The sequence below is a fragment of the Lissotriton vulgaris genome, chromosome 11 (assembly GCF_964263255.1).
Source record: "Lissotriton vulgaris chromosome 11, aLisVul1.2, whole genome shotgun sequence".
NCBI lineage: Eukaryota > Metazoa > Chordata > Amphibia > Caudata > Salamandridae > Lissotriton > Lissotriton vulgaris.
This window is the reverse complement of record NC_141699.1, coordinates 1,111,410,527-1,111,426,261: the sequence shown is the minus strand read 5'-3', so window position 1 is coordinate 1,111,426,261 and position 15,735 is coordinate 1,111,410,527. Positions and strand designations below refer to the sequence as shown.

Here is a 15,735-nt window from a genome sequence, read left to right as displayed (position 1 = left end):
AACTTGCCTTCTTATCATGTCTGATGAATGAACCTTGAACTTGTGGCCTTCCATCAACACCACTGAAATCGCTGCTAACATGAAAACAGTCCACAAGGGGTCTCATCCGAACTTTTCCCCACCACACCTTCACCAAAGGACTCCTACTGATCAGCAAAGCACGAACACCCAGCCGCAACGCCTTCATCAACTCAGCCGCATTAGTGGACACCTGGAGAGATGGCACCACCATACTCCTGCTCAAGAAACCATGCACTGACCCAGCCATGCTTTCCAATTACAGACCCATTCCCCTGCTACCACGCTCAGCAAATGTCTTATAGAATCTAATCAACAGATATCTCACCAACCACTTCAGCAACCACCAGCTCCTTGATGCCACACAGTGCAGATTCAGGCCCAACCACAGCACGGAAACAGCACTGATTGCCACCAGAGACAACATATGCATGATCCTTGACAGAGGAGACACAGCAGCCCTCATTCTCGTGAATCTCTCCGTAACATTTGAGAATGTCTCATATCACAACCTCATCAGGCTCCTGCACAAGACTGGCCTCCAAGGAGACACTCTCAGCTGGATCTGCTCCTTGTTAACTGATAGAACACAAGTGGTCAACTTGGAACCTTACTACTCGGAAGCCTGCAAACTCATCTGTGGAGTACCTCAGCTCCACCTTGTTCAACACATAAATGACCCCTCTGACCAATGGCTTCCATGCACACAACATCAATTCCTCTCTCTTAGACGCAACTCATACTTTCCCTCTCAGATAAGACACCTAACACAGGAAACAAGTTCACCATCTGCACGACCGAAGTTGCTAACTGGATGAAAGACAACTGTTTCAAGCCCGACAATACAGAAGTAGTGATCTTTGGCAAGAACATCTCACCACTGGACTTAAACTGCTGGCAGGCCAAACTCAGACCTACACCCACACCATTACCTAGCAACACACTAGAAAACTTCAAACTATACAGAACTTGACAGCTAGACTCATTCTCAACCTTCCATACGGAATTCCCATCACACCACTCCTCAGAGACCTCCACTGGCTCTCAGTACACAAGTGTGCTCATTTAAAACTTCACACATACCATTTTAAGGCCCTACACAACTTGAACAGTCAAATATTCCTTCCACCACCTACATAGACACCTCCGCTTTGCAGGACTCTTATCCGCACATATCTCATGCATGTACAGCACCAGATCAGAAGGATGTGCGATGTGTTTTCTTACATCACTCCAAAAGTGTGGAACATCCTCCCACGCCACATCAGAGCCTCCTCCTCTCTTCTTGAATTCTACAAAAATTGGAAGACCTGGCTTTTCAATTAACCAACCTACCTTAGGCAGCGCTAGGCACACAAAACTGCTCAGCGGCTGTGATAGCGCTCTGAGTTCCTGCTAAAGCGCATCAGAAAGCGCTACTTTTCGCCGGACCCGCTCCGCGGGTCCCGCTTCATCTGGAGCAGCTCTTTGCTGGAATCGCCATCTGAAGTAAGGGCTTGAGGCACTCAGGGCTGCGAGCGCGCAGACTGCTGGACTCCAACTCCCAAGAGTCCCAGCAGCTGCCTCACCGAACACACCTGGTGACGCTCTCCCTCAAGGCCACGCCCCCTCCTATGGTCAGTCTATAAATAGAATCTTTGATTCCCGCTGCGCGGGAGCGCGCGGGTAGCGCCCGGGAGAAGCCCGGGACAAGGGCGGGCCCTCTGTGGCCCTCAGTGGCTGAGGTAGGCTGGGCTGGGCCCGGTTATTTTCACCGTTTACTTCACGCCCTAAATGTGATTGATACTTTTTCCACCAGAAATACGCCGGACCATATGCGGAAGACGTCATTGCAAGTCTTCCTCCATTGACTTTATCTTCGGGCGGCCTTTGCTGCATCTCCAGGACATTTATTATTATTGTGGTACATTGTTACATTTTATTCATTCATCCGGAGGTAATTTATTGTTGCTACTGAAATCTCCTGGCCACACTGTTGTTAATATGTCTAAGATACTTCGTTCTGGTAGGGCAGTGGGTGGTATGCCTAGTGCGAATAAGGAAACTAGTCGCACAAGAAATAAATCAGTAAATAATCCCCCCCTTAAGGGTCAATGCCATCTGTATGAACTTTGGGCTCTGCCCTCCCCTAAGAACGCTAATTTACCTCCTAAAAATGATTCCGGCGCCCCATCTCAGGAGGTTCCGATGCAACCTAGTGCATGCCTGGAGACCTCTTCGTCGCAGCTCGCACTACAAATTCCTGTGCCCGTGGTGCCTTCTTCCCCTGTTCTCCTTGAAGGGAATGGGGAAAGTAACGTCAATTTATCAGTACATGAGAGGGAATCTATGAATCTTCCTCCTATGTCTCAAACCACGTCGAAGGATAAGCTGGATGGTGAGCTATCAGTATTACTTATTGATCATGAACTTTGTGGCCGGTATGTAGATATAGAGAATAGGGGGTCCCTGGTCCCTAATAAATCCTCTGGGGGGGCTACCCCATCTGGTCTAATGCTGTATAGTAGTACCCCCTCACTGAATGCTCAGGATATGTCGGACCTGTTAGTCACTTCCGGGACCCCTGGCCTTAATCTTTCTGGCATCTGCCGTCCATTGGAAGCTTGTGAAAAACCCATCTCTGAGTCCATGGTTGCGTTGGAACAATTACTAGCCTCTATTCTAACTCTTTTGGGGAAATTTGTTGGCAACTCGGATTGTATTTTGGAATCCGTTACCCAAATATTGAAGACTCTGCTACAAAAGTCATCGGTTTCTGGGAATGTGCCCCCCATGACCGAACAGGGTCGGACTGGGGGGGAAGGAAACGTGGCTTTAGTAGAGCTTGACACGAAAGCTGGGACATCGGTTTTGATGCCACATACGGCGGCTTCATCCTTAACGGCAGTGCCTAACTGTATAAATGACTCAATTTTAGTAATAACGGAGGAAAACAAATCCATTTCTGAACCTAAAGTGGCTCAAGACCTTTTTCCCATCTTCATGTCGGAAAATAAAATAAACTCTCCCGAGGTTAAAAACGAGGCTAAGGCAAAAAATGTGAAATCCAGAAGCAACAAGGGGAATAAAAGGAAACCAACTCGTAAATATAGGAAGAAAAGGCAGCGCCGGATAATTTTTCAAAACCCGGTCTCTGCACTGGAGAATGAAGTGATTGATTTGGAGCTATCTTCTACTTCTGGAAAGGCAGAGATTGATACTGAACAAAATATACCCATTAGTACCTTTTTCAAGGTAGAAAGTGATGTGTGTCCCCCAATGCCCCTGGAAACGACCTCTCAAAGGGGGGGCCTCCTTACCAGTCAGTCTCAACCACCAATGAGTGAAGGAGCTATACAAAAGCCACCTGGGGCCCTTAACCCTTTGGCCTCTCCGTTCTGTGTAGTTTCGGGGGAGGGAGATTGCCATTTCCCGGATCGCTCTTTAACAACTCTAAACATCCCACTTGAAACTCTTGTGTTAGACTTTCTACCCTTATTCGACGTTGACCTGCCTTTAAACAGAGCTTGGCTTCTTAAGCGCTTTAGTGAAATTAATAGTTTACATCATATCCAAACTAGGGATATTGAATTAGTCTCCCTGTTTGGTGAAGCCAATGTAAGAAGTATAAGGGTGAAATTTTATTCTCCTATTATTGTAAATTTGATACTTCAGCAAGCTGAAAACTTCCAACGTATAGGCATTGATATCCTCCCGATCTTTAACCCTGGAAATAAAATCTTGGAGTTTGGGGAGGTACCCAGAAGGGAGGGACACAATGTGGTAGCCTCCCCTCTTAGGGACCTAAAGATTTGGGTAGCAAAGGGAAAACGATTGGTATCACAAGTGAAGCCTCTTCCGCTGACTCTGAACCCCTCACTGGAAGATGATAATAACCAGTGGAACTGGCTCCAAAGTGCCTTATCTACTAAATTTAAAGATGATCCAAGATTGTTTCAGCACCTTTAACACCCCACTAAATATTATCTCCTGGAATACCGCAGGGATTCACAGTAGCCCTGAGAAGTTTGAGTTGCTTTTCTCTCTAGGAGCAAATGTGATTTGCCTGCAGGAGACGTGGTGTATTGATATGCTGAAGGTTTCCAAGGATTACTATGTTCTGGAAGTTCCCGCCGTTCCCTCTAAGAAAGGCCATGCCAGGGGCGGGATTGCTTGCCTATTATCTAATAAAATACAGTGGAAATTTAGTCATTACATGGATCCTAGCAAATTGTTCCATGCTATAACCATTGACAATTTGTTTTATAATGGGATAAAATCCCCTGTGGTAATTTTGAATGTCTATATTCCTCCGGAAGAGTGTTTTAATGCGCTTTTAAAGCAGGTATTTCGTTATATTGACCTAATTAAAAATGTCCCATCCCCCCCGTTCATTCTGTTGGTAGGAGACCTGAATTGTAAAATATCTAATTTTAGCCTGAATTTATTTAGGAATAAACCTAAAGAAGAGGCGTATTTTGTTCCACAGGCACTCTTCCCTGATAAACTAGTGACAAATAAAAGAGGGAAGATCCTACTAAATGAATTAGAGGCCGTCGATGGACTGATATTAAATGGGAGATTTCCATCTGATGTGCCTGCAAAATTCACTCACAAGTCTCCGTTTGGGACCTCTATATTGGACTATGTTATCTCAGACTACGGTTTGTTTCCCCTTGTTCAGGATATTAAGATAATATCTACTCCGTTGAGCGACCATAGTATATTGCTTGTTACTCTCTCCTTACAGCCTTTGACAATGGCACCTTGGTCTTTTAAGGGTAGTGACGTCGCTTTTCAGGCCACCTCGGGGAGGTGCTATTGGAATCCCAAGGCCATTAATGGGGTACAGGATTTTTTAGACGAGACCCTATTAGTTTTAAATACGTGGCATGGGAATGAAATAGCATACTTTGAAGAATTTGTTGGTAATATCACTTCTTATGCCAAAAAAAATTTCCGACCAAGAAATAGGGCAGCGGTCCCGAGTATACTGCATTGCCTGAATAAGGAAATAAACAAACTGGTTCGCAAACAATATCTTGATAGGGTTATGGATCGGGGTAAAGAAATATCAAGGTTAAAAAGAAAGAGAAGCAGAGTCCAATTAAAATTAAAAAAAGAAAGGGAGGATAATGCATGGATTGATTTGAGGGAATCGGTGGTCCATGGCAGGATTAGAGATTTTTGGACAATAATTGGTAAAGGGTGTGGGTCTAGACTTGGCCCCTCGCCTATCCCTATAGCGGAAGAGGACTGGATATCTTATATTCAGGAACTCTATGCTGGGAATGGGTTTTCAAGTAATAATATTAACACCAGTGGCCGTTTAGGCAAAGATAATGACAATAGTGCTACTCCCTTGGGGCTCATTAACTACCCCGATGAGAAGGAAATCGAGATGGCGATAAGAAACATGCGGGCCTCTGGGGCAATGGGGCCCGATGAACTCCCCATGACGGTTCTGAATTCTGATCCTGTAAGGTGGAGTAAAATCCTGTTTCCCCTGTTTAAAGCATGCTTTATGACAAAAACAGTCCCTGATTCATGGAGGGGTAGTATCTTGGTCCCTATTTTTAAGAAGGGAGTTAGGGATAGCCCCAGTAATTATCGGCTTATTGCTCTCCTCGACTCCATCGGAAAAGTGTTCGCTAAATGTTTACTAAAAGCCCTCTCCGATTGGGTCGAGGAGAATAATATTCTGCCGCTAGAACAGACTGGATTCCGTAGGGACCACGGTACGTTAGACAACCTTACTGCCCTGCATGTGGTCACGGATAAGTATGTTCAGGTGAGAGGTGGGGTGGTGTATGCTGCCTTTATCGATTTCTCCACAGCGTTCGATAAAGTGGATCGTGGAACGCTGTGGAGAAAATTGTCAGCGCTTGGTCTGCCATCCCACCTATTGGAGCTGGTGCAGGCTCTACATACAGAGACCTGGTGCAGGGTGTTGATGGGAGGCGAAAGGGGTCTTTCAGATATAATTCCATCACTGAATGGCCTTAAGCAAGGTTGTTTGTTGGCCCCCCTTTTGTTTTCTCTGTATACGGTAGACCTTCCTGCAGCCCTTTCCTCTAGTATAGGCATTGCCCCGGTGCTCGGGGGGTCCCCTATATTTTGCCTGATGTACGCCGACGATGTCCTCATTTTAGATTTATCCCCCAAAGGACTGGCAGATCGGCTAAATGCGCTCCATATGTTTGCGGTGGCGCATCAGATGAAGATCAACATCACTAAAAGTAAAGTTATGTGTATAGCTGGTAAGAAGAGGTGCCGCTCCGTTGATTTTGGTTGGTTTTTAGGAGGCCAAAAACTTGAGGTGGTAAAGTCCTATACTTTTTTGGGGAAAATTATCATGGCTAACTTGAGTGAGAAACTCCACATAGAACATTGCACACGCAAAGCTATTGCCCATGGCAAAGGTCTAAGCTCTCTTTACCATGCAACGGGGAAACGGCACTTTCCGATTTTATTGGAAGTGTACAGATCAAAAATCCCCGCTACAATACTGTATGGTATTGAACTTATCGATATGAAAAAGTGGGACTTTTGCCATAAGATAGAGGGTAAACTTCTAAGATCTCTCTCCTCCCTAAACAACGCGTGTCCCTTAGCGGCCTGCAGGCTGGATTTTGGACTCAGGAGTACCTGGGTACAGGGACTATCTGCCCTTGTTAGATGGGTGGCCTGCCTTGCAAGAGCTAAGGTAGGGACAATGAGAGCTATCCTCAAAAGTGAACTACTGGGTAATTTCAATGAGTTTTCTCAACTTGTGCGTAATTTTCGAAAAGCTGTAATCCTCCTCAAATTAGATGAATCTGCTTTGTTTTTGTATTCTTCTTTACAGTTAAAATTAGTCTTAAAAGCAGCTTCATGGGACTTGTGTTTCCAGACGGATAAAAAAGTAATTTGTGGAAAAAGAAAGGTAGAGCATCTCCTTGATTCCTATCTGTGGAAACTCCCTCAGCCCTATGTAAGATGGAACCTACCACATGGTATCCGTAGATTTTGGTTTCTTTTACGCTATGATTTATTACCGTTAAACCGACTGTTATCTAAATGGAATGGCTCCTCTCCTCTGTGTAATTTTTGTAAAGTAAATATCCAGGACTGTATGCATGTGTTGCTGGTCTGCCCGGCGCTTCGTAAATTACGATGTAGATGGATAAAAGTAATCTGTTTGAATCTTGGCATTGTCACTCTGAACGATTTCCTGCTTGCACTTTATTCCCCCCCGAATGAAATGTTCTGTTCTTATATTTTTAACTTCTTTAAAGGGTTTTTAGCTATTTATTAATATGTCTATGGAGATGTACCTTGACTGTCCGATTTGTGTAGTTTTTTGATTCATATGTCAGTTCCGTATTTATCTGTGGATATTTTTTGTACTCTTCTTTGAGCAATGTAATGGTCGCGCTGAAACTGTTGTGTGTTATATCTTGTATATTTTATGTGGCCCTCTTTGAGAGCCAAAATCATAATAAATAAAATTGAATTGCTCAGCGGCAGGATACCCTTGCAAGTGATAGTGTGCCTTACAAATGCACATAACATAACAAGTGAAAATAATCACAGTTTGAGCAGCATCATGTATTTTAATTCTCAGGTGGGTGCACTACTTATTTTTGTCAATATTTCAGTTTTCAGAAAATGTTCAAATTCACTGCTGAGAACTCCTTGCCTTGGGGGCCTCTCTTCGGGTCCATGGCGAGCTGTCACTCCCTGATCTTCCTCGAAGGCCGACTGCAGGGGGACCCTCTGGATCTGAAGATGTTTGAAGCCACCGGCTGGGTGAGTTTAATTAGTAAATTAGGTAAATATGGTTGGATTGCCCATCGGGCTCTCCGCACGAACCTAAATGTTGTAATGTGGATATCAGTGAACATGATTACAATCTTCCATATACACCTTGCTCGTCCCTCACTCATTTCATCCATTGCATGATTACAATCTTACATCTACACCTTACTCATCCCTCTGTAATTTAATCCATTTTATGATTACAATATTCCATCTACACCTTACTCGCCCCTCACTCATTTAATCCATTTTATGATTACAATCTTCTATCTACACCTTGCTCGTCCCTCACTCATTTAATCCATTGTATGATTACAATCTTCCATCTACGCCTTGCTCGTCCCTCACTCATTTAATCCATTTTATGATTACAATCTTCTATCTACACCTTGCTCGTCCCTCACTCATTTAATCCATTGTATGATTACAATCTTACATCTACGCCTTACTCTTCCCTCACTCATTTAATCCATTGCATGATTACAATCTTCTATCTACACCTTGCTCGTCCCTCACTCATTTAATCCATTATATGATTACAAATTTTCATCTACGCCTTACTTTCCCCTCACTCATTTAATCCATTGCATGATTACAATCTTACATCTACGCCTTACTCGCCCCTCACTCTTTTAATCCGTTGCATGATTACAATCTTCTATCTACACCTTGCTTATCCCTCACTCATTTAATCCATTGTATGACTACAATCTTCTATCTACACCTTGCTCGTCCCTCACTCATTTAATCTGTTGCATTGCCTTATATCACTCTTTCTTCTCGCAGTAACCCTCTCCAATGTGTGCCTTTCCTCCCTCTTTTTTACTGCCCTCACTCCCTTCCTTCTTTCCTTCCTTCCCTCCCTCTCCTTCTCCCTCCTCACTAAAAATCTGACTTTAACATTGCAGTTCAGCCAAATTGACACGAGAGACACCTTTTACTGCCTCCTAGATTGCATATGACACTTGCTAGTTTATTATATTATATTTTGAAATATGGAAAATATTTCACAGTTCCATGTGAACTATGGATTTCATATTCATATTATTATCATAATGACAACCACCAAGCCGCTCTGCAAAGCTCTACCATCTCAAGGCTACTGGGGTTATGTGGCAAACAGGTAAAAATGATGCACCAGTTATCTAAATTATGCAGAATTTGTTTTCATTATTCGTAACATTCTCAGACAGGATTCTTTTCATCCATTTGAGCTAGATATACTTTTTGGGGTGAAAGGTAAAACCTTTGCTAATTATGTTGTCACCATTTTCTATTGTTTTATCAACAATTAATTTATTAAAGTTAAACAAAACTTAAATATCTCAATTCCAATCAATGTCGACTGTTAGTTGCACTTAGAAGAGAACAGCTGTTTAAGTTTCTTTCCATAAAAACAACATGCATTACTTTAGCAGGAATATTATAAAAACATGTTGCCCAATATTTGCCAATGGTTCCCTGAAAAAAACAATGAATTATTAGTAGACAAATGGAGATCAGAATGTGGAAAGCAAAGTTTCTCAGCACAATTATGGACACACTCCAGGGGGCAGTAGTGATCTAAGGCTTCCCTGCCAGTATGAGAGAAGTTTTCAAGTCAGGCAGGGAGACTGCTATTCAAGGGGGGTGCCTTTGGGCCAAGGCGTGCCGCAGGGCTCGTCTTTGAGCCCAACCCTCTTCAATTTGTATGTCGCGCCTGTTGCATCGATCGTAGAGAGCCATGGCCTCCAACTGGTGTCCTACGCCGACGACACGCAGCTGGTGATCTCCCTGTCGCAGGCGCCCTGTCTTGCTGCCGAGGGCTTCCGTTCGTGCATGAAAGATCTTGCCGAATGGATGGCCAACAACTGTTTGAAGCTGAACGGTAGCAAGACAGAGGTGTTGGTGGTAGGGAGAGCCCAGTCTGCCTGGTCGTCGGCATGGTGGCCCTCTTGCCTTGGACCCTCCCCCACTCCGTGCCTTGAGGCGCGCAACTTGGGGGTGTGGTTTGACGCTGGGCTTACTTTCGGCCCCCAGATCAATCGGGTGGTGGGAGTCTGCTTCGGCATTCTGAAGAGGCTGAGAAAGGTCCTGGACCTACTCCCGCTTGAAGCACGCCAAACCCTGGTTCATGCCCTGGTCACGGCGAGGGCGGACTATGGGAACCTGCTGTACCTGGGGGCTCCAGAAAAAAGTATGGCCCGGCTGCAAGTGTTGCAGAATGCGGCAGCGCGTCTGATTCTCAGACTGCCAAAAAGGGCGCCTTCTAGGGCGGCCCTCCAGCAGCTTCACTGGCTCCCGGTGAGGAGAAGGGTAGAGTACAAAGCCCTTTGCACCTGTCATCGTATTTTGAATGGCAGAGCACCGGCCCCTCTGACGAATCTGATCACAGCGTATACACCAGCTCGCGCGCTCAGATCTGCAGGGGGTGGCCTGCTGAGGACTCCCAGAATTAAGAAAGCCCGGATGGGAGGCAGGTCGTTTAGACACCTGGCAGCAACCAACTGGAACAAATTGCCCACGAACCTGCGCCTCGAACCAGATGAGGCGAGATTCCGGGCGAAACTAAAAACTTATCTTTATAGTAAATAAGGTCCCATGTAGCTCTGGTGCTCACTGTCTCTGCCTACTTCCACTTTCAGCGCGTGGACACGCCGGTGTGCGTAATCGCAGCGCTTAACAAATGTCCCAATAATAATAATAATAATAATAATATGAGAGTGGTATGGAAGATGATATGGTCATTATTTGTGATGCTCAACCAAACTGTGAGTACGTGCGGGGACTTCTTCTCGGAAAGTCTTAATAGTGTAAAAAGTGCACTGAGGAGAATGGTCAAAGCTACGGTCAACGAGTGTTGCTACTGTAGAAGTGCGGCCTTTGGAGTGAAGGCTTGATCAACAAATGCATCTATAACCAGCGGATGGGGTTAAGAGGATATAATAGGATTGTGTGAGTTGTTTTCCAAGTGGTTTCCTGGATACACCTCTGCCCTTCGCTAACACTTACATTTCTGAATTTCTGTCTGCTTTAAGGCACAGCACAAGCCTGATGTGCTAGCAGCCTCTAAGTGCAAAAGAGAACAGCTTTGGCTAGAATAGCAAGCACCGGGTTATGTAATGCAGGCAACCCCCACCAAGCACCTAAAGCCTTGGAACCCCTTCAGTCCCTTGTCCGGCTATTTAATTTGTCTTTCATGGGTCAGATTGGGAAATGGGAAGCAGCTAAAGCTGTCCTAGAGGAGGTATCCACTGCCTGCTGACCCCTCCAGCCTCTCTTCCTGTCGGTCATGTCAAAGACTGGGGAATGGGAAGCAGCTAAAGCTGTCCTAGAGGAGGCCTCCACTGCCTTCTCCCCCCCCAGACTCGCTTCCTGTTGATAATGTGCATGTCAAAGATTGGGAAATGGGAAGCAGCTAAAGCTGTCCTAGAGGAGGTATCCACTGCCTGCTGACCCCTCCAGCCTCTCTTCCTGTCGGCCATGTCAAAGACTGGGGAATGGGAAGCAGATGAAGCTGTCCTAGAGGAGGTCTCTACTGGCTGCAGCCCCTCCACACTCTCTTCCTGTCTGCCATGTTTCAGATTGGGAAATGGGAAGCAGCTAAAGCTGTCCTAGAGGAGGCCTCCACTGCCTTCTCCCCCTCCAGACTTGCTTCCTGTTGATAATGTGCATGTCAAAGATTGGGAAATGGGAAGCAGCTAAAGCTGTCCTAGAGGAGGCCTCCACTGCCTTCTCCCCCTCCAGACTCGCTTCCTGTTGATAATGTGCATGTCAAAGATTGGGAAATGGGAAGCAGCTAAAGCTGTCCTAGAGGAGGCCTCCACTGCCTTCTCCCCCTCCAGACTCTCTTCCTGTCGATCATGTGCATGTCAAAGATTGGGAAATGGAAAGCAGCTAAAGCTGTCCTAGAGGAGGCCTCTACTACCCCTCCAGACTCTGGGAAGCAGGGGACGCTGTCCTAGAGGAGGCCTCTAAATCTACCCTCATGCAATTGTTTGATGTACATGAACACGCTTGTTGGAATGAGAATACACTTTATCAATCAACAAACTGTCTATTCATGGAAATCTTTCATTGAGTTTCATGTGCTTACCTCTCATTCCTCTAAAAGCGTCGGTTTTAATTTGTCTCTTCAATAAGGAACTTGAAGGAAGCGGTGCTGAGGAGGAAGACGGTGGGGATTCTTCCAAATGCATGATTGTAAAACCTGGGCCAACAGCCGTAGTTGTAAGTTTTACTTACTAATCCTGTTTATTTCTTGACCTGTTTGTGGTTTAGCAAACTCATAGCTACTGTTTAATGTATACTCAAGCAGATGAGGTAACAGACTCTTCTGTTCATGCAATATGGTCTGTTCCTTGCAGAGCCTCAACCTTATCAATTTTTATTTATGTTTCTTAAGGACTTACCTCTTCAAATTTAGAGCATTTACACCGGTTTATTATTTTATTTATTTGAAATAACATAAATTGGAATGGTTCTGCAAAATGCCCTTCTCATGAAACAGAAGATTTTGTGATCTCTAAGTTTGCACTTGTGTCTTCCGATAGAACTCCCTGCCAGGCATGGAAGTCATCTTCCAGTATCCGTTCTCCTCCGCACTCCAGAGGATGACAGTGGTCGCACAGGTCATCGGCGAGGATGAGTGCACTGTGTACATGAAGGGAGCTCCAGAGATGGTGGCCAGTTTCTGCAGACCAGAAACAGGTGAGAAAGCATTGACATCTGATCTGTTGAATCTGTTCATCGGGGACCGAGGGCTCAGCATACACTCTGTCGAGGGGCTGCCATAATCTCATCAGACAGGTTGTGTACAGTGTCTAACAGTCTGCCCTCCTGCACTAAAGCAAGGATGTTGGGGTGTTGATGTGTGCTGCATAAGGCATTGGTCAGCCCTGGACATCTTAGGGGTGTTGATGTACACTGCATAAGCATCAATCAGCTCTGGACATCTTTGAGGTGTTGATGTATGCTGCATAAGGCATCAGTCAGCTCTGGACATCTTTGAGGTGTTGATGTATGCTGCATAAGGCATCAATCAGCTCTGGACATCTTTGAGGTGTTGATGTATGCTGCATAAGGCATCAGTCAGCTCTGGACATCTTTGAGGTGTTGATGTATGCTGCATAAGGCATCAGTCAGCTCTGGACATCTTTGAGGTGTTGATGTATGCTGCATAAGGCATCAGTCAGCTCTGGACATCTTTGAGGTGTTGATGTATGCTGTATAAGGCATCAGTCAGCTCTGGACATCTTTGAGGTGTTGATGTATGCTGCATAAGGCATCAGTCAGCTCTGGACATCTTTGAGGTGTTGATGTATGCTGCATAAGGCATTGGTCAGAGCTGGACATCTTTGAGGTGTTGATGTATGCTGCATAAGGCATTGGTCAGAGCTGGACATCTTTGAGGTGTTGATGTATGCTGCATAAGGCATTGGTCAGCCCGGGACATCTTTGAGGTGTTGATGTATGCTGCATAAGGCATTGGTCAGCCCTGGACATCTTTGAGGTGTTGATGTATGCTGCATAAGCCATTGGTCAGAGCTAGACATCCTTGAGGTGTTGATGTATTCTGCATAAGCCATTGGTCAGAGCTGGACATCTTATGGGTGTTGATATACACTGCATAAGCATCAATCAGCTCTGGACATCTTTGAGGTGTTGATTTATGCTGCATAAGCCATTGATCAGATCTGGACATCTTTGGGGTGTTTAATTTGTTGGAATTAGAAACCTACATTGCAGTCCCTCTGATCCCTGATTTAACTCCTGAATTTGTTCCTCACAGTGCCGGCCTCATTCGCCAAAGAGCTGGAGCTGTACACATTCCAGGGGTTCAGAGTAATCGGCCTGGGGTACAAGTTGATCGGAGGTAGCACCCACGATGACTTTGACAGTATGCCAAGGTAAGAAGAGAGGTTCCATGGTGGCCAGGGCTACCTTGAGAAGGCCACGCACACAGGTCAACATAGGAAAGCAAAAAGAGGGAGCTCTTCAGATATAAACCAGGACTACTTATATACCGTTTCGACTTGCATTGAAGTGGAGGCCATTTTAGACATGAGAAAGCTCAAATTAAGCCAATTGGGCATGTACAAACGACTGTTTCCCGCCTGAATCAAGGGTCTTGGCAGATGTGTCAGGCAAGCAAACAGTTAAAGGTCTGTGGGTATTAACTACTCATGTGTTAGTACCACATTATTTAAATACTAAAATATGGAAAGAAAATAGTGTGATGAAACATAATAACTGCAAACGTATCATCGTGGGTGTTAGACGGACCGGGAGGGTCGGCCGAGGATAAGGGGAGAGGTCTCCGGGGAGAGCCGTCTCCAGCGATCGTACAGACAAGTAACTTCCCCCCCCACAGACGGACACCACACAAGGTTAAAGTTCAACGAGACTTTATAGGCAATGCTTTAAGTTTACGATGGAATGGTACAAGGAGGTCTGGACTCAGGGGTCCCCTCGATTCTGGTCTCTGGTTTGGGAAAAGGGTAGCGGGACAGTCTTGTTACCAAAAGATGGAAATAGCTCTCAATCCTCGAGCTCGGCGTTCTAGATGATCGGGCCGCGGCGGAGCCAGCAGGTCCCGAGATGGACGAAGGAAGCGACGGTCCGCGGCGGAGCCTGCAGGTCCCGATGAAGATGAGGGTTACAAACGGTCCGCGGCCACGCCAGCAGGTCCCGACGACGATGAAGGATATGAAGGTTGCGAAGGTTGCGGCAGCGCCAACAGGCAAGACGATGGTGCACGAGACAGAGCTATGGCAGCGCCAGTAGTCCGTCACGGATGAGTTCTTCTCTGCGTCTCTCGACTCCAAGATACAACTGCCTTCCTGCTCTGGAGCTGCCCCAGTTATAGGGCTGGTGTGCTTTGATGTCCGGACCCTCGCACTTGGAGGTCGGGAGGTCCGGGATGAGGGAATCCAGACACCCAGCAGGGGGGTGGAGCCAGCGCCCGGGGAGGCGATGGGCGAGCGGCACTTGGCGGGGGAGAGCCATCGACACCTCTTTCTCCCATTGACTTGCCAAGTAGCCCGCTCACCTCCTGGGTGGATGGTGGTGCCGGGATGTCTGAGGCCGGGCCAGGCCCAGGGTTGAGGTCGATCGGGGGCCAGGCGGCCTCGTGGTGGAGTGTCCAAGATGGCGCCCCAGGATGGGCGCGTGGGCCGGCAATGGATCGGACCCACGAGGTCGACATGTTCGAGGGCAGGGGTCCCTGAGGGGACGGAGGACGTGCAATGGTGGTGGGTGGTACTTGCGTGACCGGGCTCGGGCCTGGTTGGGCCGGGGGAGAGCGGCCCTTCATGTGGCCTGTCCAACATGCGTCCCCCCCAGCTGAAGGCGGAGAGAGTTACCCATCCTCTTGGGGACTCTCCTCGTCGAGGCGGAAGAACCGGGACAGGCCATCCGCGTTGGCGTGATCTGGCCCAGGCCGGTGTTCAACGGTGAAGTCCATACCTTGTAGGGAGATGGACCAGCGTAGTAACTTTGGGTTTTCCCCCCGCATCTGCATCAGCCACTGCAGGGGTCGGTGGTCGGTCTGCACCCGAAAGTGTGTGCCAAAGAGGTAGGGCCGGAGCTTCTTGAGGGCCCATACTACAGCGAAGGCCTCCCTCTCTATGGTGCTCCAGCGTTGTTCCCGTGGTAGGAGTCGCCGGCTGATGAAGGCCACCGGTTGATCAAGGCCTTCGGTGTTCACTTGAGACAGGACCGCCCCAATGCCATGGTCGGAGGCATCCGTCTGGACGACGAATTCCCGGCTGTAGTCGGGGGCCTGGAGCACAGGGGCGGAACACATGGCGGCTTTCAATTGTTCAAATGCAGCTTGACACTCTGGTGTCCAGTTGACTTTCTTGGGCTGATTCTTTGACGTGAGTTCTGTGAGGGGCCCCACTATAGTACCATAGTCTTTCACGAACCTTCGGTAATAGCCCGTGAGGCCCAGGAAGG

General features: G+C 46.8%; 1 protein-coding gene across 1 annotated transcript in view; it reads left to right on the top strand.

Annotated features, from left to right (window-relative positions):
- LOC147684263 (putative cation-transporting ATPase 13A4) overlaps positions 1-15,735 on the top strand; it is a 131,459-nt gene that overhangs the window by 69,175 nt on the left and 46,549 nt on the right. Inside the window, exons 14-17 of the mRNA XM_086944657.1 lie at positions 7,638-7,788; positions 11,920-12,006; positions 12,330-12,486; positions 13,568-13,685. Coding sequence (XP_086800783.1) covers positions 7,638-7,788; positions 11,920-12,006; positions 12,330-12,486; positions 13,568-13,685 — 513 coding nt within the window. The remainder of the gene's footprint in view (positions 1-7,637; positions 7,789-11,919; positions 12,007-12,329; positions 12,487-13,567; positions 13,686-15,735) is intronic.